Raw genomic sequence first — 26,114 nt, 5'->3', positions numbered from 1 at the left:
TGAACAATTAAATAATACTCTTTGCAGGTGATGTATGTGTATGTTTCTTATGGAAGGAGTGTATGATCTCAGTGAGGCTTAGGAGGTCCATCCTCCCCAAACAGGCCTTAGTTCATACATATTGTTACATTCACCACCTCAAAGAAAATACATGCTTGAGCTATTGTGTCACCAGAGAATCAATTTCCACCACCAAACTGGGGAGCTACTGACCTTCCTCAACTTGGGTTGAACAGCTTCCAACATACTGCAGGTGCTTCCTCCTGGAGCTGTGTATTTTGTTTTCCTTTTCACGCCCTGACATGTCTACTTTTTTTATGTGCTGTGAAAGTCAACTTTGTCATTCAGGAGTTCCCACCATCTCAATTCTGCATGACATGAGTGGCACCACTCTGCTTTATTTCTCCTCCTTCAGAGATTACCTAGAGTACAACTGAGGAGCAATGAGCTACAATACCATGCACCACATTTTTGCATTTGAATAGAGCCCTACAAGGTCAGATATAGGATCCTTAAGTAGTCAAAATCTGTTACCCAAGCACTCTCTGTCATCTCCTACACTCTCTCAGCATTACTGTGCAATAACAGTGCAAAGCACAGTACAAAGAACGCATTCAGCAAATGACATGTGTCTTGGCACTCACTGAAACAGAAAGGGGCACAAAGGGCTGGACCTGACCCAGCTGAATACACCGTCAAGGTAAGAAAATTTCTGCATGGAAGTTCAGGAAAGGCATCCAACCTGTCCCACAATATACTTCAAACTAGCTCCTAGATCAGCCTAACCTGATGTGATATGTGAAAACCAGAAATGCTCCAAGTCCACCAACAGGTAGTTGCATTTGGCTCTTACTTCAGGAGCCTGCACAGATCCCTGGGATGTAAAATCCAAATATGATTATTTGGGATTTGGAGTAGAACAAAGTGTTAGTCTGCCTAATCCTTGAGTTTGTTCTGCTTTGGATCTGCTCCATGTGGCTCAATTCTGAGCAGTGAGTTTCAGTAGCATCAAAAAGATTTATATGGAAGCTTGAAGGATTCCCTCTTACCAGCTGAATCTGCTGCAGATGTTCTACCACTGGTCAGGTCCTCAGTATTAATTGACTGCAGATCTGTGTAGGAGGGAGCAATGCTTGGGCTGCTGGTGTCCTCTGAGTTGGTTGTCCAGCTGTTCTCTGAGGCATGGGCTTGCCTCTCAGAAGAGTTGGAAGAGGGGGAAGTCCAGCTGGGTGCATTTGATGCAGACACTGGTTGCAGAAAACAGGTATTGGTTAGAGACATACAGGGCAATCTTCCAGAAGATCACAGCTATTCCAAAGACATGCTAGATCAGTGTAGTGAGGCTCTGCAATATGTATTCCAACATCCACAGCAATACAGTTATCTGATAACAAACACACAGCAAATTTAACTAGTGCCTGGTGCTTTTCCCCCTCTAGTACTACTGCTGCCTGCTTAGATCCCATACTGTTGGCAGCTGTACGCTTTCCTGTTGTTCAAGTATAAGAGAAGCTGTGAGTTTTCAGAAAAAATTTCATGTTTCTGACACTGCTGACAAGCTCTGAATATGTGTGTTGTGCAACACAGTGGAGTTTTTACAGTATCACAGATTTTTTTGAAGTGGTTTTATTATGTTGAATTAAGTATTCCCTATCTGTGACACCAACTCAAATGCAGTCATCATCTCAGGAATGCTCTGCATGGGAGGAGGAATATAAAAATAAACTGAAATTGACCTACTGATGTGCACTAGGAATGGCTTTTGTTTCTGAACATGTGGGATGGAACGTCCCAATCTGGATATACTGCATAACATTTCTGCTTAGTGTAGACCAAAAATCCCATTCTACTCATTTGCCAGACTTGCATGTCAAACAGTTAAGTTCTGCCTAATCATCATGCAGAGTCCAGAACACGTTATTACACGTCCACTGCTATGAATTTGCATTGTGTACTCTTTGTATTGTATACTCTTTGCCCACAACATTACCTGATACTTCAGAAGAAAATGGCAGATTAATGTTAAAGAGGATTTATCTCTCTACTCCATCCAAGTGACGTGATGGGACACCTCCTTATGGAAATATTGCTGTGTACATAACAGGAATATCCAAACAGTGTTCCCTGCCTTGCTTTTGAGATGTTTGAATTTATTTTACATATCTGCACTGTTAGGCTCAGGTAAGCAGGCACTGATATATTTTTATGTGCACAGCTGTAAGCCTCTGTACTGAGCAGCTTCTGAACAGAGTAATCCCTAAGGGTGAGGAGCTGAAAGTCAGAGCTGTGTCCTTATTGCAGAGGTTGACAGTTGTGTTAGAGACACAACCAAACCCCTCACTCCTCCCTCCAGTAACTGCACACTGCATTGTGCTTGATGCCTGTAGAAAAAGGATGATAAGTATATGATTATAATCTGTCAGTTCCCTCTCTCAGTCCTTTTGTTAAACATGGCACGAGGCACCTGAAAAGCCACCCTTAAAACTTCACCTTAAATTGCTTTGACAGACAGTGCATTTTATTTGAACATAGAAGACAAGCTAAAAGCTGACTTCCTTATGTGAATCACCAACAAAAGCAAAGCTTTTTTAAAGTGAGCTGTATATCTGGAATTCTAGAAACTGGAATTATTTTATTAAAAAAACCCTTAGATTTGCAGTATTTCTTTTTTTGTTTAAAGTCAGTCACAGCAATATGAAAAAAACATAAGCTAATTTAGAAACACATAAGATATAATAACTCATATACTGCCAAATAGTTTTGTGCTTTCCAAAACCAATTTTTGTCTATGAGTGTTGCCAAATACTTCTATATAAGAGCAAATTAATTTTATTCCAGATAAGTAGGGCCATTTTAAAATAATAAAATTGTTTGGGTTTTTTCCTAAAGAAAGAGTCTTGTCATTTGGAAAACCACAACCATAGACAGTTTTTTCTGCAATAGATATTCTTTAAAATCTTACTATATCAGTTTCAACCTGTGACTGTTCTGGCTTGCCCAACACTAACCCTTGGAACTCATAAAAGTGCAATTTCCCCTATGCTGAGCCAAAACACTATCTATCAACCTCAAAAAGCAAGACAAGCAAAAGTAAACATCTACACATGTTTAAGGACCCTCTTCAGATGCTCCTGCTGCTCTCCAGATTCCTGGAAATGCTGCAGCCAAATTCCTAAATGAGGTAGGGCTTTTTTGGAGAAATTTTGAATTCGGTCTCTAATGCCATTAGATACAGAGTCATGGCCTTTCTGATGCAGGAATTTCCCAGAAATATGTTTACGTTCAAAGACCAGTGCCAGAACTATCCCTAAAATGCAAATTCTGTAGCACATGTTGGATACTGAAAATCAACACATTGTTTCCCAAACTGAAAAATGTTTCCTTCTACATGCATTTTACTTTTCTTGACATGTTTGTTCTTAATACAACTGATTGGCCTTTAATATACAGATTTACCTTGAAGCATTCATTCCTCTTTGATGTTTTGAGGACCTGTTCCTTGATCCCTTAACTGTATTAGAACAAACCTTGTTAGCATCATTTCCTTTCCTATCATGTAGAATGTCAGATTTTTCTGATTTTAGGACAGCAACACAGTTGGTTTAGTTTCCAGCTGTTGATCTTGTGTTGCACGCATTGCCTATTTTCAGACAGAACAGCACAAAATAGCTAATCTGAAATTTGCCTTAGTGTTGGATAGCCTTTCAAGGGACATGGTAGGAGTCCAAGTTACTTGAGCCATTTAAAACCAGACAAAGCTCTTGGGAAGAAAGAGGGGTGGTTGTGTGTGTGTGTGGAGTGGAGGGGGGGTTAGGAAGGATGATGTAACAGACCTTGCCTTATTCTAATTTTGGTGCTTTGTTGAATACCTCCTTGAATTGAAGGGTGGAGCTAACAGCTATAGAATATGAGATGTGAGCTGAAGGCCCATTGTGTAACAAATGCAAATGTTATGTCACCCACTGGCTGTGATCATTTACAGATTATGTAACATTTGTGATAGGAACATTCATGTGGGCCTAAATCTGTAATTTTTCACAATTTTGTAGTACCATTTTCACAAGTTGACTACCCTGATGATAACATAAAAATCAAATTTCTTCTTTTCCCATCAAAAGAAAAACAGGGAAGAGGGCACCACAATACATAATTCCTATGACTAAATATTTCTATGGCCTCACTCAAGAGTTTTTGCTTCTCAAGGAGAAATCCAAATTATTTGGTAGCTGTGAAGTTAACTATGCATAAATCCAAAATGCAGAAATATTTTGAAACAAACCATTTACTCTGTGTGAACCCAGAAGAATGAAGGTTTACAAGAACATCCTAAGTAAAGATAATTTTCAGTGTGAGGCTCACTATGGGTGGTTATCATTTCTATACCTCAGGGTTTTGACCCTTCTTCTCATCTTCAAAATTTCTTGCTTGTTGTTCAGCCCTGTTTCTTGATATCAGTTCCCCCAGATTTCTGCTACCCCAATAATGCCTTCACTTTTCCCAGGACAACAAGGGTCCAGCATTAGCCTTGGGTTTTAAACATAGCTCCTATAGGATAACCACTACATTCCAGTCGTCTTTATATTGCTATTTTTTTAGACTGTGAGCACTTTGGGACAAATATTTGCGTTTGGGGAAACCTGTGCAAAAATACTGTAGCATTAAAGTCAGAGTAAGACAACATCTCTCTCTCCTAGGATCCCATCCTCTCCACTCTCACGGCACTCTGGAAATCCCCCTTTGCAAACCCTTTTCAAAATGTGTTTCCAGGCAGCCTGGATGTCAGCCTGGGTAATTATCTAGTCAGCAGAGCAGTTGCTTGAGCGTGGACAGACAGACAAATAATTTCCTGACAGTGCTGGAGCCCTGACAGGAATGCAACAAGGGGTGCTGAGCCTTCAGGACATTGCTCTTCACAGCTGCCTGCACAGGAAACAGATTTCAAATGTCTCCATCCTTCTCAGGCTGATCCTTCTGTTCAGACTTGGCCTTTATAATCTTTCCCCCACCCCCCAGCCGTCTGGCTATTTGCTATTGTTCTTATGCAGCCTGTTTGCTACTGGAAATGAATAATTGCTGTCACCACAGGCTTTCCACTCAGCGTGTCAGTGTATGGAGGTTGTAGCACAAAGTCTCCAGCTTTGCTGCCGCCCATGGAAAAAAGATGTGATCTGCAGATTAATTGAGAACAACTAGGCTGAAGTTTATCCTACCTCTTGCTGTCAAATGTCTCTCAGAGTAGAGAGCCAGAAACAAAGAGCTGTCATCTCTTCCTACCCCATGACATCCCCTTTAGAGGCTGTCAGCTGCACTGGTCTGGACATTTATAAATATAGAATAAGTGTAGGACCAGCTCATAAATAAGGACTTTAAAATATCCTTAGGAAACCTCCTTAGGGTTCTTATATAGTTCACAGAATAATAGCCTCCCATGCAAGAATCAGACAGAGGACATCCTGACCTGACTGCTAGGGGAACCACCCTCCTCCATGAATCTCAGAGACTGACAGTTAGCATGTAAATACCCTCCCTCAATGCCACGGATCACATAGGACAAGCTTCTACGAGGGCACAAATCAGTGTTTTCTTCAAAACTGCATTGCTTTTGGAAAGTATTTTCTAATTTCTTCATTTGGATATTCTAGGCCTCTGCCTACAGCCTCGTATTGCCTCTGACTGAAAACACAAACCAAGCAGCAGTGCTTTTGCTAAGCACATATCTTAAGACTGAGCCACATTCTTTAAGGATGAGAAATCAAGCAACACATCATAAAATTAGTTTCATGGAAGTCTCTTTCTTATGACTAGCTTTATTTATGTTGAGCAAAGGTTTTTTTTCATTTAAGAAGGTGCATTTAAGAGTTTTTCAGTTAATAAGAACATAACAATGTTAGGAAGGAGATACAGCCTCAGAGCAACCAACAGCGCCCTTTGGAAAAAGTATGTGGCTGTATGAGGAAGCATAAGGCTCACTTAACCACTAACTTATACAGAGAGGTAGAGCACCAAACTATAGAGAGAGGTAGTTTTACAGATCTACACTCATGGTGTAAATGCTCTTCCTTCTCTCCACATGACCAGGATCAGTAAATATTTCCAATTAGGAGAAAGAACCATCAAATAAAGATAAAAAGGTCAGAGAAGCTTCTTTTTCCCTGAAGACTCACCCACTTCTCCAGCACAAAGGTCTAACCACTGTCTCAAATGGACTAGTCTGCAGCACTCATCCAAAGAGCAGATGGAAATCCAGATGGGGTTTACCCAAAACTCAACCCAGAGATGACAATCCAAGTGTTCTAAAAGAAGTATTATTCCTGTCACAGGGAATATCTGATGGACTCAGTGAGCAGAGTAAAGCTGTAAGTCTTTGAACTGCTTTATTAACCAGCAGTCACAAAGTGGAATTAATAAGAGAGAATCTCAATTTAAACATGAAAAAGCAAACGCTTTTCTTGGGCAATTACTCCATAACCTCCTGCAAGGAAGGACAGAAGTCTGTTCATACATAAAAACTAGAAGCTCATATAGCCACATCAGTCAGCATAAGCTGATAAGGGAAGTCAGAGGCATTGCATGCATGTTTAAAGTATGTAAAAAAGAACTGGTACATTTGAAGAAAAGTGCGTGCAGTGCTGAAATTAGGGTAAACTTATGTTGTCTTTGTAATTCTTCAGCTGCTGAATCATAGCACCAAAAGATAGCAGAAAGTACTGGTGGGCACTGGCACACTAACTATTGGTCTTAGCTGGCAAAAACTTTATGGGGACTATGAGCAGGTAAAGACTATGACTACTGAGTACAACAATCACTGTTTTTCAGTTCCAGATTATGAGGCAAACACAGTTCAGACCTTTTAGACAGCTGTTCATACCTCTACCTAAGAAATCTCACTACTGGAAACACCTTTATGCTGTTTCCTCATGAATGCATTTTGGCAGTCTCCAAGGCTCAGCCAAGACAGGTGAAGTGAACCACCAACAGCTTTCATTTTCTTTATAAGAAGAAAATATTGCTAGTTCAACTCTGAATGATAGCATGAGCCCTTTTTGAAACTGATAACATTACTTGTGTTAAAACACAGGATAAACTAGTAAAAGGTCAACCTTTGAGAAACCAAAGAGCAATGAAAAATTCCTGTAGGTTCTTATTGTATTTTGTTATCTTAATGGGAGGGACCTTTTCTTTCCTTTTGCCTCACCTGCTTGTGGGTGGGTTGATGAAGAACTAGTCCATGGTGCATCTTCAAACTGGACCCAAGCACGGATGGATGATGACAGATCAGTGCTGGGACACACATGGTTACCAAGCACAGCAGAATCCACCTTGTGCTCATCAGCTGCCTCTTCCAGCTCTGTGCAGAAAAGGTCCTGAAATTCTACATCTGCATTTTGGTTTTCTTCTGGGGAGGTGTCTGAGGAATTAAAACATTTCTCCAGAGGCCCCTCAGTGCTACCTAAAATAGAGACAACACAGAAAGATTGCCAAGACTCACCACTAATTCACTGGTTTTTGTTGAAATATCTAAAATTTGCCATTAAATGTAGAAAGTTCACCTTTACCTAAAGCAGTTTTTGGATAACCCCTGGACATAGTTTTGCACTTGATTGTAATAGGTGACATTTCCTCCATGGTCAGTTAGGTACTGCCTTGAATTTTGAAGGGCAGATCCAAACCCCATAATAGATCTATATTAGATCATATTAGGAGAGTAATTTACCTTTTTGGCCCAAACTATTTTGTTACATAGGGGTAGTAGGAGATAATTCAACCTCTGCACATACTACTTCCACCTAGAAGGCAAGCTCTGCGATGTTAGATATATGACAATAGTTGGTCTAATTCAAACAAAGAAAGTCTCACCAGTGTCAAAGAAAATCAGAGACAACTTACCTCGTGGGCTAACAGGGAGAAGCAGCTCATCAGTGAAGGACACCCACTCAGACTGGTGGGAGGCAATGACACTAGTCACAGACGTCATATTCGCAGCGAGCTACTCATCTTCACTTGGGAGGAGGAAGCAGAATGGAAGAGGTATGGTGAAGATGAGCCAACAGAGGGAAACACCTCCTTTGCATTTTCAAGTGCTGTTAATATAAGAAAGAAGTAAATTACCTCTTTTAGAAAATTAATGGGAGAAATTATTGCCACCATTTTTTATAATATAGAATGCTAAACCAATTTATGTACCACAGGCACAGAACTGTCAAAGTACGACCACATTTGAGAGAGGAATGTCACCTGTGTCTAGAGGAGGGCTACACTTAAGCAACTCCTTGAATTAAGGCATTGCAAACATCCTCATGTTAAAGCAGTCCATCCCCAAAAAACCAATGTTTTATTCCTTGTTAATGGAGCCATGACTCTCATAACCCCAGCAAGAGCAGTGATGAGGACATTCTCCCAGGTTTAGCAAATTTTGATTATGATGTAACCTAATCCTCGCTTCAAGATGTCAACATGTCCTTGCTCATCTTTCTACTTATAATGTTTGATCCCTCTCAAGAGCAATCAATAAGCTGCATGTTTCATTTTCAACAACATTAATGTAGCTGTCTCTGGAACCTGGACGAGTTGGCAATGACTCTTGGTCTGGGTATAAAGAGATGTCCTCTCAGCTTTCAACTCTGCTGCTTAACTGAAATGTCACATTTTAATTTTAAAAAACATCTTAGATCTTGTCTGGAGTTAAGCATGATTTTGCTGTAGTTTTCACAATGTTTTCACAGCAAATGTTTTCACAGATGTGGCAACTTAATTTAGTATGCCCTGCGATGGTATGCACCCTACACAAGACTTGGGAATCTGCTAGATGGAAGGGAACACTGCGAAATGCTCTGGTTGTTGGCTAGTAATTAACTGGAAGAATCAGATCCAGGGAGAGAAATTCTCTCTGACAAGCACCCATGACCACCTCAGATCTGCAAACCACTTGAAAACTCTCAGAGGACTCCTCCTAGGGAAATACATTCTGTCCCCCATTATCTCAAGCATTGAAGCTCTTGTTGCCATGGTATTCAAGTACTCGGAAATACTGAAACAGCCTCGACTGTTTTAAAGACACTTAAGCAGTATCTTTTGGCCTGCTGTCTCTCTCCTAACTAAGGGTTTTTTTCAGAGGAAAACTTCATGTTAGTGTTCAAAAACAGATACTTCACTGAGACTTCTCCTTACTCTACATTAACAACATTTATGTCCGAAAAGCAGATTGGTATTTAAAGGCATTCAATCTTTAAGCATTTTCTGTAGGAAGCAGATCGTTAAATAGCTTTCAATACAATTATTCTCCTCAGGGCCACAAAGTCATTTGTCTGCTGAAAGCAGGTCAGCAGTCAATAACAAGCCAAAAACTTCAAAAGTCTGGAAGTCACAAAACTGCCTGGCATCTAAAGAGAATTCATGAATCCATGTTCATTGTCTGAAGATGAATCTTTTCAAGCAGAATTGAACACAAAATGTAGTTTCCTGCAACCACAAAAAAAGATTCCTAGAGACAATGCTGATGGTTAAGTGCAATTTGCCATTAGACTGATCCCCTTGCTGTACACTTTCCAGAGCCTATGGCCTCCTGATCAGCCACCCTGCATGTTTTTCCCTTGTTACACAACCAATTCCCTACTGCAGGAGGACCAGCGGCACTTGAGCCCCAATCCCTTTTCCTCCACTCCTATGGCAGGACACCAGTCTTCACGCATTGTGAGCAGGTACATTTGCCTGCCTCACACAGCATCCATTGTGGATGCTGTTAATAGAAACTACAAAGTTAAACATAGATGCAAACTAAGTGAAAAAAATAATCAGATGTTTAGGATCACTTGGATGCCATATGAGGGAAGGAGAGGATAACCTTGGCATCTTGTCCTCCTGTGACCAATTAAGCTGTTTGTTTTGGACTTGTTTAAATATCTGTAACTAAGTCTTTTTTTCCCAGACAACTGAGTACTGACCTCTCCTTTCTCCTGGAAAAGTCCTGACGGAAGCATGAAGTGGCAGGAAATGAAAAAAGAAAACAGTTTATTTTGCCCTTGATGCACAGAGACTGCAGTAGAGCTCACTCTCTTTATTTTTTTATTTTTTGTTTATATTTCAGGGGGAAAAAAAGTTGGGAAAGAAGGCAAGACAGCAAAATTAGCACTTTAAAATGGATAGCGAGCACTTGAGCCTAGAAAAGCATGAGAATACTGTGCATTGCAGGCTGGACAACTTCCCCAAGACTGGAATTTTCTACAGACTTCCCAGTTTGGTAAATAAAAGAACTTGTATTGACTTATCAGGGTTATCACGACTTTAAGACAAGCAGCCTGAAAGAAAGGAAAGGCAGTCTGAGTAGCTAATAACTTCAAAGATATTCAGAATAGAGGCATTTTGAAGATGCACATGTTAGGATTAAAAACCAATATGAAAAATAGAATTTTGCATTTTCTAAACATTCACAAAAAAACCCCTCAATTCCATCCCTTGAACAAAATGCCTGTACAGAATTATGAATCATGTACAACTAACTGCTCTGCAGACTATGTGGAAAAAAAATACAACTTCATCCGCAAATTATTTTTCACCCCTGTTCACTCTCCAAAATCCTACTTTAGAGAAAGAACTAAGCCAACCCCGCTGTGAACCAAGGAGCCTCAGCCAGCACAGTATCAATGCCACAGTGCTTTCAGTTAACACAATGATGCTGCAATTTGCAGAACTCGTACAGAGGTACATTGTCTCCAGAGGAACCATTTGACACTGTGGATAAACCTGAATCCTCTCTGAAGCAAAGCAATAAGCCCCTGCTATTTAAAGACTGCAACAAGTACTCTGCAAGTGAATTTTGGCATGTTTCTTCCTGTCCTTCAGACTTCTAAAACATCTATAACTATTCATAGAGAAATGAATTTTGGGGCCCACAAGGACTAACAGAACAAATCAATCATTTAAGTGAGCTACAGGTAAAGCAAGTTTATTCTACACAGCCCAAACAAAAGCATATGGAAACACATCTTTTGAAACAGAGTATTACCAGGCCAGGCCAGTATTATTTCTCGCTACATGAATGCGATTTGTATCAGATTGTTACTTCTGGATTTGTGTTATTATGTGCATTAAGCTTTTGGTGCTGAACTGGTTTACAGAAAATAAACTAATTTATCAGAATCAGAAGTTTGTTTGTTTGTTACTATTACACAGTAAATGCAGGTAAAATAGATGTCATACCTGCTGATACCCCAATGATTCTTACCATCAATTCCAATGCAGTTATTTGACCATGAGGCAAAAAACCCCCCACCTCTAAGAGGCTGAAATTTCTGCTTCAGGTATCCCTTTTTCACATTAAAGTTTCACAGTGGTACATGTAAATTTGAGTAAAAAGTAGGTGACAGGTATGTCCAGTTCTCCAAAAGGTAGAGATCATAGAACTGGAACAAAACTCCTTGCCTCTCTAGTACTCCTAGTGTTTTGATTGACCACATTGCACAACCCCTTTTTAACACTGATGTTCATTCTAAAATGAAAAAATTTGTTTGATAACTCATTTCAAAACTATGTAAATTTACAGTTTATAGCCATTCCTTTTCGTGAGATGATTACCTATCAGTCCTTTTGTACAACTCCACTCTAGCAACAGAGTTCTTCTTCCTTTATCTTGTTAAATCAAAAACATGTCTTTGAGAAAGAGATATAATTATCCTGTGCCAGAAGTCTTACACCAGCAGCACCTTGTACAATGAGCGCTCACTTTAGGTGGGCCCTTTGCACACTATGTGAGTACAAACACCAACACTAGTAAAGGTTTGTGGCACTACTGAGGCATAGAAGTATCAGAATTATCTGTAATGGAATTCAGAAATAGCTGTAATTGAATAGTGTTTTTGTAAACATACCATTCAAAGCACTTAACTACTCACAAGTTTGCACAGAAAACTCGAACATTGTTTCTCAGTAGATTTCAACTCTGCTTAAAAGAAACACTTTGGCACCGTTAATAATTTTAAGTACTAAAGGTCATTTTTCCAATTGCTCCAAGTGACATCTGTATGATGCAGCTGCTTTCTGATCAATACCAAGAATTACTGGGTAACATGGAAAAACAGAAGGAGAAAGAAATCATAATAAAAAATGGGAATTAAATCCACTTGTTTGCTTGGTTTTTTCCCAAATGTAAGTATCAATAGCAAGCTTATGCTAAATGTATAGACCTTCTAAATATATTGCCTTACACAGCACCACTACTGAAAAAAAATCCTGTAATCCATACAGTGAAACTGTTATTCTTGCTTATACAATCCCTTACAGTCCCAGGAACTGAGACATTACCTGGTTACTGTAGTTTGTATTTGGTTATTGTAGAAGACCATGGAAGGGAAAACAACTAGACAAGCTGTTAAATTCCACATAGCAGAAAAAGAAAGTAAGCCAAAGGGACAGTAAAAAAGGAAAGACTGTGACCATGGCTTTTGTTCTAGCAATCAAGCCTCACTACCACCAGGAAAGCCTCAAGGAAAAATAAGTAATTTTATCTTGACCACGTGTTTGGCAAACCTGTACAGACAAAACAATTCTGGTAGCATGAACTGAGGAATGATTGCTGCCTTGGGCAAATTGCCAAGTGAGAGAGAGCTCATGGCTCTTGCTGTCAACTTGGCCTGTAATAAGCACTGATCATCAGCAGCACATCGTGATCTGAATAAAAAACAAACTCCAAATTGGAACTCTGTTCTCAAGCATCAAAAGAAAGTCCCCAGTACTTCAAGGTGCCTCAGCATAAACAAAACCCAGAGATAAACAACAGGAAAAAGAAAATCCACAAATCCAACTAAACTTGAGAAACCCAGTGAACTAAAGGAACTGGATTTGGAAATTATTCTTAATGAACAACATCATTGTACGAGCCTCTGCCTAAATGCCTGAGATAAGATTATCTTATGAATGACCTGGATGATGACAGGAATAAAGTCATATTTGGTTGATTATTGTATTCTTAATATTGACAATATTTGCTCCATGTATACAGCTCCATCAGTTTATAAATTGCCCTGAGAAAATCTCTGGTAAAACTGTTTTAGATCTTAACACTATTTTTACTTACTCTGATTCATACATGTTATTACATGAGCTCCATGACTTCAGATGTAGCTTAAGAATCTCAGTCACTACCTGGTGCATGTAACACTCACTCACATGAAAGCTTTCCAGGTGAAAGGAAGAACTAGGGCTTAAAGGGAGTCAAATGGATATGCCTTGTGAAAATCCTGCAGCCTTCATGGAGGAAAGGATAGCTTTGCTGATTATGGATTACATATAAATGGATGGTAACAAGAGCCTTGACAGTGCTCTGCCTGCAGAGCCTGGGCAAGTCCAGTTTGTGCCGTTACAAGGTTGGTCATTTCTGCTGTCTCCCAGCGATCCTAGACAGAGTCACAGTGAGGCAGAGTGTGGTACTGAAGATGAGTAGAGCCATCTGGCACACTGAAGGACAGAAAAGCAGATTAGGGGTCTCCCTGAGCAGAGTACCTAGCACAGACACACTAACTAATGAGCATACCCAATTATTCCAATAGATAAAAGGGATCTACCTAAATCCCCACTGCAAGTCAGTGGCAGAAGAAGCGTTAAAGCCAAGGTGGCCTGGAATGTCCTTACTTTCTACAGGCCACAAGAACACAACCACCACACATAAACCCATAACCAACAAACACACACCCCAGCTTTGCTGGAAACTCACATTTCAGTGACAGTAAGAGAAGAGATTCTGCAGGACATGCATTGGTAAGAAGTCAAAAGCACCTCCCTCAGGAATATTTGTGTCCAGGCTAATAGCTGAAAGGCCAACAGCTGCTGTTTTCTCTACACCAAAATTCATCTGCCACAGAAGATCCTCTGTTTCTCCCAGAGACAGAGACAACATCTAAGATGCTCTCCTACAGGCAATACCAGGATATTTAGGCAGTTCATGAGGTAATAATGGCTCTCCTTCTGCCAAGGTCATGCATTAGAAATACTTCATGGGTCTTGGATGCCTCATAACAAGAGACAGAGATTCAAAACCTGATACTGGCGATAAATTCTACAACTTCCTTTTCTATTACTTGTACTCCCCAAAACTTGAGGAATATAGAAAGATATTGCAGAAGAGCAGGAATAGGAATTTATTTTTTTTTTACACTTAGAAATCATATATAGCAGGCAAAAACCAAGGGAAAATTCCAGACAAAATGCTGGAAAATGAGAAGTTTTACATTTCAGGACTAGCAATATAGCTTGCTGTGGGTATGTGATGCATTCAAAATGTAATTGAAACCTCTAGTCATGTAATTGCATGGAAACTTGAAGGATAACTTCCCAAACTGCCAGCCTTTCAACCCAAACTACAATCTGAGGCAAAAATCAGTCGAACGCTTCTCTTACAGTATAGAGTATCAGTGCATTAAAGCTACACTGGGACCAGATCACAGGAAAGAGGCAAGGCACCAATTTGTTTAGCAGAACATTTTCATCTCCAAAATCTGGGCTTCTTTCCCCTCAGTGAGTATGGCACAAATAGGAGAAAAACCACTAATTTAAGGTTTTCTTCCCAAAGGCCAGACTAATTCAGATCAGGTTTTACTTTGGTCAACAAAATTCTGTTGGTAATAACAGCAGGCAACAAGAAGTCTAAATGCAGTTAAGGAAGGAGAGGTTGGTAGCACCCACTTAGAAGGGGGCAGGTGCATGGTCCTTACCACCTTTCCTTGTTTTCTCAAGGCCTCCACAGGGCAGAACTGCAAAGCAGCATTCCGATCACAGATTTCCACTTCTGCCCATTATATGTGCCACAGATTTTTGTTTGCTTCAGGACAGTGAATTTGCAGTAGTCACAACTATTGCACAACACAATACTATAATAATTGATGATCCAATCCACAGCGTGTGGACGAAACTAGATTTAAAATCCTGATTTCTTCTTTCAAACATGAAAAAGTGAATCATACAAGTAACATGTTTTTCAAGAGGAAATTCCCATTGAGCAACCTGGTTTGTACATCTGATATTAGTGCTTTTATATGTTCTTATTCAAATTGTGCACAGACTAGCCAGATGTATTCCATTTACCAAACCCTCCAAAAGCTCCTGTACTTTACTTGCTGTTGTGATGATTATTGAAGTGTGTTTTTTAAGTTATCTCAGTTACGCAAAAAGCACAATGTTCTACAATTAATCACTCTTGAACCAACCACATCATTGCAGCCTGACATCACTGAATTCAGCCATCCAGAACTGAACACAGATCACAAAATCCTATCTACCTGTCCTTCTGATAAGCTGGGACTAAAGACAAAAGAAACAGGGAAGTGAGTAAAAGATCTTAAGTTTACCAGAATATTGTGCTGGATGATAAACAGTCTTCTAGCAAACACATATCCTGGCTTGTACAAAACACCATCCTCTTCTGACAAATACTAACATTCCAGCACTGCCTGTATGCACTGCAGAAAATTACTGCTTTTCAAGTATTCACTGTACAACTCAAAAACTGATCCTGCTTCCATTAGTAAGAGGAGAGCCAGCAGAATTCTTTCTGTATTTCAGGTTTCAATTGCACTAATGAAATCAGGGCTTTATTTTCTGAATTACAACTAAGGTAATGCCAGAAACTGCATGAAAACATCTTCACCGAAAATGGTGGATATAATTATTTGCTATCAATCTGTATCAGTTAAACTCTCATTTTGACTAAGAAAGCTGGGGAAAGCAATCAAGCAAGCAACAAGAAGTCAAGCCCTCAAACACTAGCCACATTCAAAGACAAGGGATAAACTGAATCCTGTAGAGAGATGTTCACTGGAGGCTGTATGCCTACAGAGAGGATGAGCATTGATCCAGCTGAGCTGTGAGTAGGCACAGAGTGGGAGAACAGATTCAGAGTAAGAGAAAACACAGAATCCAACTGTGAAACCATCAGGAAGACAAGGACTATTGAGGAAGTGATGCAGTCCTGAATGAAATCAAAGTTTTCTTGTGCTCAGTATTGGCTGGAAAGGGAGATTAGGAACACTGAGCAAGAAAGTCATCTTCTGTTCCAGCCTTTCCTCTACTTCCATATAACTAAAAATTATTAATATATAAATAATTCCTATATACTGTACTTCTATATAACATCTTTTTAAACTTCTAATCTGTATTGGCAGCACCCTTTCAAGGAAAAGAGTTTAAAAATGGATTTTAATCATAAAGAAGATCCTTTCTGATTGTTACAGATAAAGGCACCATTAAAGCAAGAAGTTGTCTTTCAGTTTAAGGAAGTCTTGCTTGTTTATTTAAAGTCACACAAACCCCAATATACTGGAAGAGGTATTACATGGAGCAACCTTCCCCTATCAGAAAATTCTTTTCATGATCCAACCGGTCTTTCCTCATTTCCAGTATCTGGAGAGTCAATTGAGATTATGCAACTTAGTGTGATGCCAGGACACTGCAGCCCTTTGGGGCAACCCACAAATATCACATTTGTTGTCACTCTCTATTTTAGACACCCTAAATATAGGTCCATTAGACTTGATGGTGCTGTTCCTTTAGCATGGCTACTCCTGTTTCAAGAGAATGAAAAACAACTCTAGAAAAAAAATACTTATGGAAAGAGTGAATTTAAAGGTACACAGTATTTTATATAATATTACCAAAAATATATCTGAAGTAGAAACAAAGTTCTTGACAAGTAAAATTCATATACAGTACAAAACAGTATGTTTGCAATGGTATTGTCTAATTGTATTTGTTTAATTGTCAAAACATAACAATGTATAATATACTAGCATGATGTAGAACAGACAGTAAGAGAAAATGCTTCATGTTTTGTTGTTTGTTTGGTTTTGGTTTTATTGAGGTTTTGGTTTGTTTTGTTTTTACTGGCACACACTAATAAGGGTAGTCTATGGTAATACCCCTATAATAATGCCTGTGAGACAGCAGGTAACCTTGTACATTCCAAAAGAGGAATCCAAGATGCGTTGCCATCTCTCTAGATGAGATCATGTGAGTGATGCAGAGGTACATGTTGCATATGGAGGCAGCAAATCATTCATATTTTATTACACTGGGTATTTTGCTGAGGAAGCTATGAAGAGAAGCCACTGCAAGTCTGATATCAACAGCAGAAGGAGGACCATTTGCACCTCATGCTCAAGGGCATCAAATAATTAATACCAACATTGTTGCATGGCTTCCATGAGATGTTTATATTTTAATCTGACACAAATGCCCAGTTACAAAGCATTCAGGCTGTTAGAAATGTTTAGCAATATACATCAAGATTCATATGAGCCAGTTCCCCCAGAGTGGGACAATGGCTAAGTCTCGATGATTGGGGCATTGTCATCAAAGTAAACTGTCAAAACTGGAACAAGAGGAAGCACTGCATATTGGATATACAACAGAGCTGTGCAGACACCCTGGGGAAGGTTCCTGTAAACCAAACCATTTGCTGGGGAAGCTTCTGCAATGGCACCTCCTCATATGTCTGACTTGAGCCAGGGGGACACAAGCTCTGTAGGTGCGTGTACTTGCATATGCTACACAAAACCAAAGCGAAACAAACTGCTACTTATACATTCATGGGGGAAAAAAGGTGACCAGCAATGCTATATAGCCAGAAGTATGCTCTACTTCTCCATGATGTATATGGAAACTTACAGACTGAGATGAAAGTCACACAGTAATACAAATGAAGTTACGAACTTATTCCAGCTCTCAGCTAGACTTGGGTAATGCAGTATCTTGCCTCCTAAATTTTTAGACAAGAATTTCACTCACATTACATTTCTTGGTGATGTCAGATATTGTGTAACTTTCTTCTTTCTGGTTAATGCATGACCTCTTTTGTGCTATCCAAGTGCTTTAGTAGAGCAACAGTGTAAAAAAAAACAAAGACCAACAAAACACAAAATCAAAACCCACCAAAGAAACCCCAAGGGTCTCTTCCCAACCCCTCTTTGGTAACACTACTAACAGTGCTGTGTGTTTGACAGCACACCTGCTTTCTGAACCTGCTGTAGAAATGGGAGTAAGGCAGTCAGGTCACCCCACCTCCCCACCCAACCTCACACAGCCTTAAGTGACCACGATCACTCTGCCACTCAGCCCACAACAAGTCTCAGTAGCGCAGCATTGTGATATGTGGAAATACCAGTTCATGGCAATGGTAATGCAGTGTTACAGCTTTCTTGCCAGCTCCGGGGAAGCTCAGTCCAGCTAAACCTTTTTCAAAGTCTGCCATACCCAGTGGACAAGTTTTGGAAGTGGGACACAGACGAGTAGATTTTAAAATACTTGAGGTATTTAGCTCTCTCTTTCATAAAGGCACAGGCTCACAAAGGGCCTGGGACTCTCTGTTACCCAGGCTCACAGTGTCAGTGCTGTAAACTTGATACCAGTGCAATTCATGCAGACACAAACAAAAGCATGTTACAAACTACTGAAAATCAGCAGAATTAGAAGAACTTCAGGGTTTTTTCAAGACAAAAGGAATTATCACTAGAAAGCTAATGCCTGTCTCAGTGTTGCTGAAAAGCTAATGCAGGTGTTTGAAGTTGCAGCTGCCAAAGGTCTGTGGCCACTCTCAATCAGCCTTAGCTCCAAGTACATTCATATCAATAGCCTGGATTGAATACTGCGAGACTGCAATTTTTTTGGGGAAAAAAATGAATGCCGGTGCCAAGCTCTGAGCTCACATGTAGTGTGGTAAACTAATAGAGGCGCCTCCATTCAGAGAGACTGGGACAATTAAATTACAGAGGTCAGAGATCTGTAAGTTAGGAGAGGAAAGCCCAGATCTGCCCAATTTATTCTACCTCAGTTTAATCCCCTTCAGTGACATTTGACATTCTGGCAGTGAATAACCCCCAACAAATCTATGCACCTACCAGTTCAGACCTTACTCCTCATGATAAACTCATGTACCTTACAAGCCAGGATGAATTTAGGAACATGCATCTGATGTGTCCACCATGTATAATTTTTATATATGATATAATTTACTTGAACTGTGGTGATTTGTAAACAACTTGGCAAGGATCAGAGAAAAGGGAGCATTTTTTTTGGCAGGTTTCTGTCTTCAGGAGCAACTAGCAATTAAAGATCAACTAAACATTAAACTTCATAGGCCAAATTCTTCCCTACAGCTATTCCATTGAAACTGCTTTATTAGAAAATAAACTGGCCTTGTGCTGTGGAGCTTGACCAGCTCTAGTTTCAGTTATGCAGCAAGTAATACTCTTTCTCTTCAAAAATGCATAGTAGAGTATTTCCATGCATTTCCATCCGCCACACAACCACAAAACCACCACAAAGTTCTGCAAAATGGTCTCTTCTGTTCATAAGAGGCCCCTGATTCAGATAGCAAAATTACTGTATGATATACTCACTCCCATTTTCAAAAGTAAATTAAAAGATGATTCTTTCATTTCATTTCACAGCTGGCAAACGCAAGAGCCCACAGAGAGAATTAGTTGCCATAAATATTCATATCTGTAAATGCCAACTAAAACTTGGTCTGAAAGAGCATAATGCAACAAAGAAACACAGGTCAGCAAAAGGACATCCTTTCTCTCCAGCACACCAGCTCTGCTGCCCTTGGACCAGAAGCTCCACTTTGAGTCTCAGCTATGGAACACACTGCCTGCTCTTGGAACATTAGGAGAGTTTTGTACTGCCAGAGCACCTTCGTAGGATCCTGAAACATACCAGTCAGTTTTGTCCTCTCTTTCAAGCCGAAGGAACTGTGTCAAGACATTTAGTTCAGTTACCTTTGTAAAGCAAGATGAATCATTCCTCATTTAACTCCAGACACCCAGTTAGACACCTGAGACAGTCACCTAATGTTCTCTTTACAGTGAATAGAAGGAACACAGCATCTTCAGAGGATCCTTTGCCTGATCTGTTTTCACATGAGGTGAATCCCCTTCAGCAAGACTACAGCAACTAACTTAAGACTTGCATGTCTTTTACACATCTAAGGGTGTAAAACTGCAAGAAAGTCTTACACATATTTCTAGACATTTCTCTGTAGTGGACTGACAAACCTTAGTATATTACTGCTAAGAAAATATTTTCAGTATTTTAGGAAACATTTCCTGTCAAAAAAGTATCAATTGAAGGCTTTTCAGGAGGGATGAGGGAAAAAGGTCTGTAAATTTAGAGTTCCTTTTCAGAAACTTTATAGAACTGATGTATAAGAAACCTACACATTTCAGTAACCTACTTTCTTTAAGAGTATTTTTTATTAAATAAAGCACCATTTGTTTCTATGGTTATCCAAGGAACACATTGTCCTGGCATTGATGTCTTCTCTTTTTTATCATTATTCAATGATGTTTATTCCTTCCTTTGCACTTTTTTTTTTGATCAATATATACTAAGGATTATGTTACATTAAAAAATTAGTCGACAAACCGGTCAAGAGGCTATAGCCTAAGTTTATGTTAATACGCAGCACAAAACCTTACCAGTAGGAGCAGTGTGGCAAAGTGAAATACTTGCCATTAAGGGCATAGCTTTCACATTGCTTTTTTGTGGCTTTTACTTCCAGTTATCTCCAAATCCTGTAGACTGAATTTGCATTAGCACTTGGAATACATGAAATGAGCTCCTCAGGTCGTTCTGACTCAGTTTTATCCCAAACAAAATCAGTTTATGTGCTCTGAGATGCAAACCGAAGTGCAGTTGTCTTAAGGGACTGCAGTAAATGCAGGTGGCTCAGGATGTTCGTTTTACAAGTGCATTCCTGCTCTAAGTAATGCACTCATGTATTTGCATCCAACGCTTTTTCGGAAAAGAAGAGAATCTTGGAACCCTGATGTGTGACCCCTGGTATTTCCATAGGACTGTCACCACCCCAAGAATCCTTATAGTTTTGTAGCTTATTTCCTCATGATCATTTTAGTTTTCCAAATTTCAAAGAGAAATCTAACTTTGTTGCAAAGATGGCCTTTAATAGGACTTTTCAACAACTCAAAACTGATTCTATTTGTTTCTTGGTAAAGATTGTGACAGGTGCTTTGCACAAAGCCTCAGTACAATACCTGGGTTAAAAGCTGCATAAAGAAAGGGTACTACAAGAAGCCAAGTGTCAGAGTAGGGGAATCCATGACCCTATTGCTGATGCCACCTTGGAAACTGTCTCACTGACTGGAAAAGTCACCACTTCTACAATAGGTGTAACGGAAGCCCTGCAGAGTAACACACTGAGAGGCTTGTAATACACATAGATACCATTTCTCATCTTCATTTTCTGATGCCAGACTTGAGAGAGCTGAAAATTAAGGACTCTATAAACATGTTGTATTTAGCCCACTCACAATATGGTTTTAACCTCCACACAGTCTGGGTTTCTCAACCAGGGAGCGATACCAGATGCCAGTTCTTAACAAGAAAGCAGGCAAGGCAGCACAAACAAGGACTTGAGATGGGGAGTTGGCCACTACTGAGATGCAGCTTTTTACACTGTGTCCCTTGGACTGTAATCTAAACCAACCATACCACACCAAGTATTAATTATGCCACTGATGTAGTGAGGGATCCAAGGAGCTGCAGTTAAAGACAAAGATATGCTGTTAAGTTCTTAACCATAAGAGAGTACAGCTAGTGAGAACTGAGATACAGTGCAACATGTGAGAGGAAAAAAATCTGACTCTTTTCTCTTACTCGAGAGTTTGAAGGTAATGCTCCTGATGGCACTGATATTTTAAAAATAGTTTAAAAGCCACAACTGTAAAAGAACAGAGATCACTAAAGTAGTCAGCTGTATTCCTATATCTAAAGAAAACTGTATGTTAGATCTGCTAGTGAATTATCACTACTTGATTTGTACTTGAGGGCTTCACAGGAACATAATGAAAAGCCTTTAATGGTATACAGAAAAGGTCAAAGGTTTACCTGACAAAAGCAAAATATAACAAATGAAATGTAATTCATAGCAAACACTGTTTTATGTTATAATCAATCAAACCTGAAAATCCTTAGAGAAGAGAGAACCTAACCATTAGGAAACTTGAGTATTTAGGAAAGTCAGATATGTTGCATAATCCTGCACAATACATCTCACAGAGATGGGGGAAACCGCTCTTCAAGTTTTTTTGCAATAACACAAACTTCAATGACATAAACCTGTTTATCTAGACAACATTAAGGCAAAGTCCAGATCTTGTTTGTCTGTGTACCACAAGGTATGTTTCTGACATCTTGGCAGAGAAAACAGAAAACAAAATCAGTCACATGCCAGAATTGGCGAACACAAGCATTTTGCAAGCAAACTAGTTTGAAATTTACTTGCCCAGACTAGTGAGTTTGCAAAATGCACATTTCACAGAAGAATGATTCATAGTCGATTCACAGGTAAAGAAATGCCAGCGTTTGCCAATATTTTGCCTTGACAATACTAAAAGTGCCCTCAAACCAATACTGTGAAGTTATCCTAAGGATATTTCCCAGCAAAAGGCACAACTAAAGTAGAAGACATGAGCTGTAAAGCATTGCCTCATCTAGTCAAGCAGTAGAGCATTTTTTTAACTCGTATCTCTCTGAAAAACTGAAGTCTCGGAAAGGATTAAACCACCGGGGAAAAAAAGAATCATAAAAGTTGATTCTGATCACGGCCAATGAATCAACAAAACACTTGACAAAAATCAACAGAAAAAAGTGGAGCTGCTGTACAGAAACAATATTTAACACATTAACCAGACAAATTTGCAGGGAAGCGTCTGACTGGTCGCATATCAACACAAAAACTTACTTTGCATGGAAATATGCAATTTGAGCTTTTTAAACCTGTAATTTACACAATGTATTCAAACATGACAACAGAAATACGAGTGAGCACGACTGTTTTTTTGCCTTGCAACATCTTAAGCACAGAAAAACACTTCAAAAGCAGCACATTTCAGTGGACGCAAGCAAGGAAAAATCGCAAACATGAGTAATATAGCAGAGAACAGCTGAGGGGTAGGTGGATACAAGCGGCTTCCCCAGGCTGCTAATGATCCTTAACCCTTCCGCGCCCGCTCCGGCTCGGCCGCCCAGCACCGAGGGCAGCCCTGGCCGGGGATGCAAGGCTGCGAACTGCCCCGAGGGAAGCCGTGAGGACCGAGGGGAACAGGTTGAAACTCGGTGCCCACGGTGGCAGCTGGGAGCGGTGCCCGAGTGCCGGCCGGTGCCGGGGCACCCGCGGCTCCCTCGGGACGCGCAGCGGAGGGCGGCCCCGCTCCGCGACCGCGGACCGACGGGAGGCGACAGCCTCAGCTCCGCCAGCAGAGTCACCTGCCTTCGCTTTAGGCTTCCTCGGGTCCTGTTTCTGCTGTGCTCCGCCAGCCCCGAGCCGCGGAGCCCCTGCCCCGGCTGTCAGGAGACACAGCACAGAAAGCGTTCCCCACTCTCCGCGGGGCCCGGACGGGCGGCCCCGGGCGCGCAGCCTCCCCGATCCCCACGCACCTACCGGCGGGCGCGGCGCTCCCGGGGCCGCGCTGCGGGCGCTCACACAGCGCTCGGCGCCGGCCCGGCCCGCCCCGGGGCAGCCCCGCCGCCATTGGGCGCTCCCCGGCGGGCGTGGCTTCGCATTGGCCGGGACAACCCCGGCCCCGCCCTCGCCCCGCCCCGCACAGGTGGCGCCCCCGCCCGGTCCCGCCCCGGCCCCGCACAGGTGGCGCGGGAGGACCGGGTGGTCCCGCAGGGCCGGCGCCGATCCCGTCAGTTCCCAGGGCCCCTTCTTACATGCGATTCAAAGTCAGCGGACTTTGCCTTCTCCTCTGAGACACGAGAAAAAATAAATAGAAATGTGTAAATAAAATGGAATATAACGCAAACAAACCCTCCTGCTCGGGGTCATCCAACGGGCGTGCTTCAACACGACACTATTTATTTGTGCTGGTGACTTTGTGTATCCACCTCTAATACAAATTAACAATTAATTGTTGGACCCTGAAGAATTTCACAGATCAGCACATATCTCCATATTATGTACTAAGTCAGGACTAATAAAGTTAACAGAATGTGTATGAACCAAATTGTTTTTAAGCTCTTAAACCATAGTATATTACAAGGTTACTAATATAGCTTGTATATTCATATTAATCTTGTTTCTGCCTTTAAAGATTTCAGAGAGCAATTTGCTTATGGAAATGGCTTTATGGAAGCATTAACTTATAACCCCAGCACAATTTCAAGGCTCCAGCTAAAAGGAAAATTATGCAAAATGAACATGTGCACCACCAGTACAAAGGTGAGCACAGATGTGTCCATTTACATCCATTAGCACATTCTGGGAATGACTCCGGAGAGCTGAGGGAGTAGCAAGTCACCAAAGAGCTTCCTAGAAAATTGAACCTTGCCAGCTGGGAAATGTTAATGACCTTAACATTTGCATTAAACATTATAATAACAGCCTTAATTAGTAGTGAAGACTGTAAAAAAAAATAAATTGCACAAGTTGAATTGTCCAGGTGAGCTAACAATTTCTAAAGTGTAAAACACTGGGAAAATCTCAAATGTGAACTGCAAAAGATAACCACGCAATTACAAGGGATGTTATGCTTGGGAGCTTAGCACGTCTGGTCCCCCTGATTGTTTTGAAGGGGCTTTCAAAGAGGGTCGAAGGTTTACTACTACTGGTGCATAGCAATGTGAGGATACACATTAGACAGCACAGCAGCACTCGAACAAAACCCAAAGCCCCCGTGGCACAAGTAGGGCACAGCCTGTGTCACAAAGCACCGACATGTGTGCCAGCTAGAGGGGGCTAGGAGAAAATAACACAGAACTCACACGTTCCCAAACACGATTTGCAGATTGTGCCTTACCCAGCAGTGTAAAATGTTGATTGCACAAACAAAGCCAGTCACACAGAAGATGTTTGGTTGCATACACTGCCCATGGGCCCAAAACTAAAAAGATTAGTTTTCCAATTGTTTCACTTTATTTTCCCCATCTTTAATAAATCCAGGATCCAGACTAACATCACTGACCTCTGATGTACTGTGCTGTGAGAGGTCCTGGCCAGAAAAAGACCTTAAGGCCGTCAATCCCCTTTCCTGGTTTTGGTTCTGAAACCCATTTCTTCTTTTTCTTTTTTTACTTGTTTCTTTTCTGAATAAAAGCAGGAGCCATTACAGAGTAACTTCACAACGGTACTATGAACCTGTAGTCACAAAGGCAGCTACAAGTGCTGTCACAAACAGTCCAACAGTGGCAGTAGTTGCCATATCTTGCATTGCTAAAGCACGGAGCATGAAAAGTCATCAATCAGGTTGTAATCAAGACTCAGCACCAGAAATATGTTTTCCATCTGTTCTGTCCTTTTCACCTCAACGCGAATTTATTGATAGCCTTCAAATGGTCTAAAGGCTGAGGAAAGAGATGTTTCCTCATTTAAAAATACCATTAAAAGAAAAAGGCTTGCATGGAATATATTATTTTTTAGCACTTTCCTCTCTTTTATCTAGATTATCAGGCTTAAGCTGGCTCTAGCATCAACTGCTTTTTCTAATACTGTGTACATTGAAGTTTCTGTACTCACCATTCTCTTAAAATGGGAGGTGGGGTGTGGGGAGGGGAGGGACAGAGGCAGAGAGCAATAGGATTTTTTAGAATATTTGGTTGTCTTAAAGTACTTATTCTATCAAAGTTACTATATAATTTCCACAGCATCAGACAGTTCCAGTTAGTAGCAGTATTCTGTTTGGACTTGCAAGAAAATTTTACTTTTTGTTCCTGAAATTCTTTTATTAATAAGACCTGGAATGCTGTGATTAGCAGGTAACATATCGGTTACAGGTTCTTATATTTTCCTGAGTCTTGTCAGAATCAAACCCAGATTTTTGGTGAACCCTGCAGTGGTCAGGCAGTTGAACCTGATGGTCATTATAGGCCCTTTCCACTGAAATATTCTATTACATCAGAGAATCAAACCCACAACTATTCCATTTAAATAATTATATATTCAATTTCTGGTTGAACACTGGTGTTCTGACAACAGAAAGAGAAGTCAGAATATACTTGAATGGTTATTCCCCTCCCTGCCCCAAAGTAAGGACAGAGCAGGGTGGGGTGCTGGGGGGAGGGAAATCAAACACACTCCAGAGAGTCTGATTTGCCCACTTTAAATAGTTTGG

General features: G+C 40.6%; 1 protein-coding gene across 4 annotated transcripts in view; it reads right to left on the bottom strand.

Moving 5' to 3' along the window:
* STON2 (stonin 2) overlaps positions 1–23,784 on the bottom strand; it is a 73,376-nt gene extending 49,592 nt beyond the window's left edge. The window contains exons 1-4 of one of the 4 annotated variants that reach the window (XM_071557735.1): positions 23,719–23,784; positions 7,888–8,081; positions 7,196–7,450; positions 1,050–1,247 (exon numbers count right to left, since the gene is read on the bottom strand). In XM_071557735.1, coding sequence (XP_071413836.1) covers positions 1,050–1,247; positions 7,196–7,450; positions 7,888–7,975 — 541 coding nt within the window. In that variant the 5' untranslated portion in view covers positions 7,976–8,081; positions 23,719–23,784. The other 3 variants (XM_071557732.1, XM_071557733.1, XM_071557734.1) reach the window with 3 other exon arrangements.
* Between the last annotated feature and the right edge of the window lie 2,330 nt (positions 23,785–26,114).

The sequence above is a fragment of the Pithys albifrons genome, chromosome 6, assembly GCF_047495875.1.
Source record: "Pithys albifrons albifrons isolate INPA30051 chromosome 6, PitAlb_v1, whole genome shotgun sequence".
NCBI classification, from domain to species: domain Eukaryota; kingdom Metazoa; phylum Chordata; class Aves; order Passeriformes; family Thamnophilidae; genus Pithys; species Pithys albifrons.
Note: the sequence above shows the minus strand (reverse complement) of the source record. Positions and strands in the feature narration are given on the sequence as shown.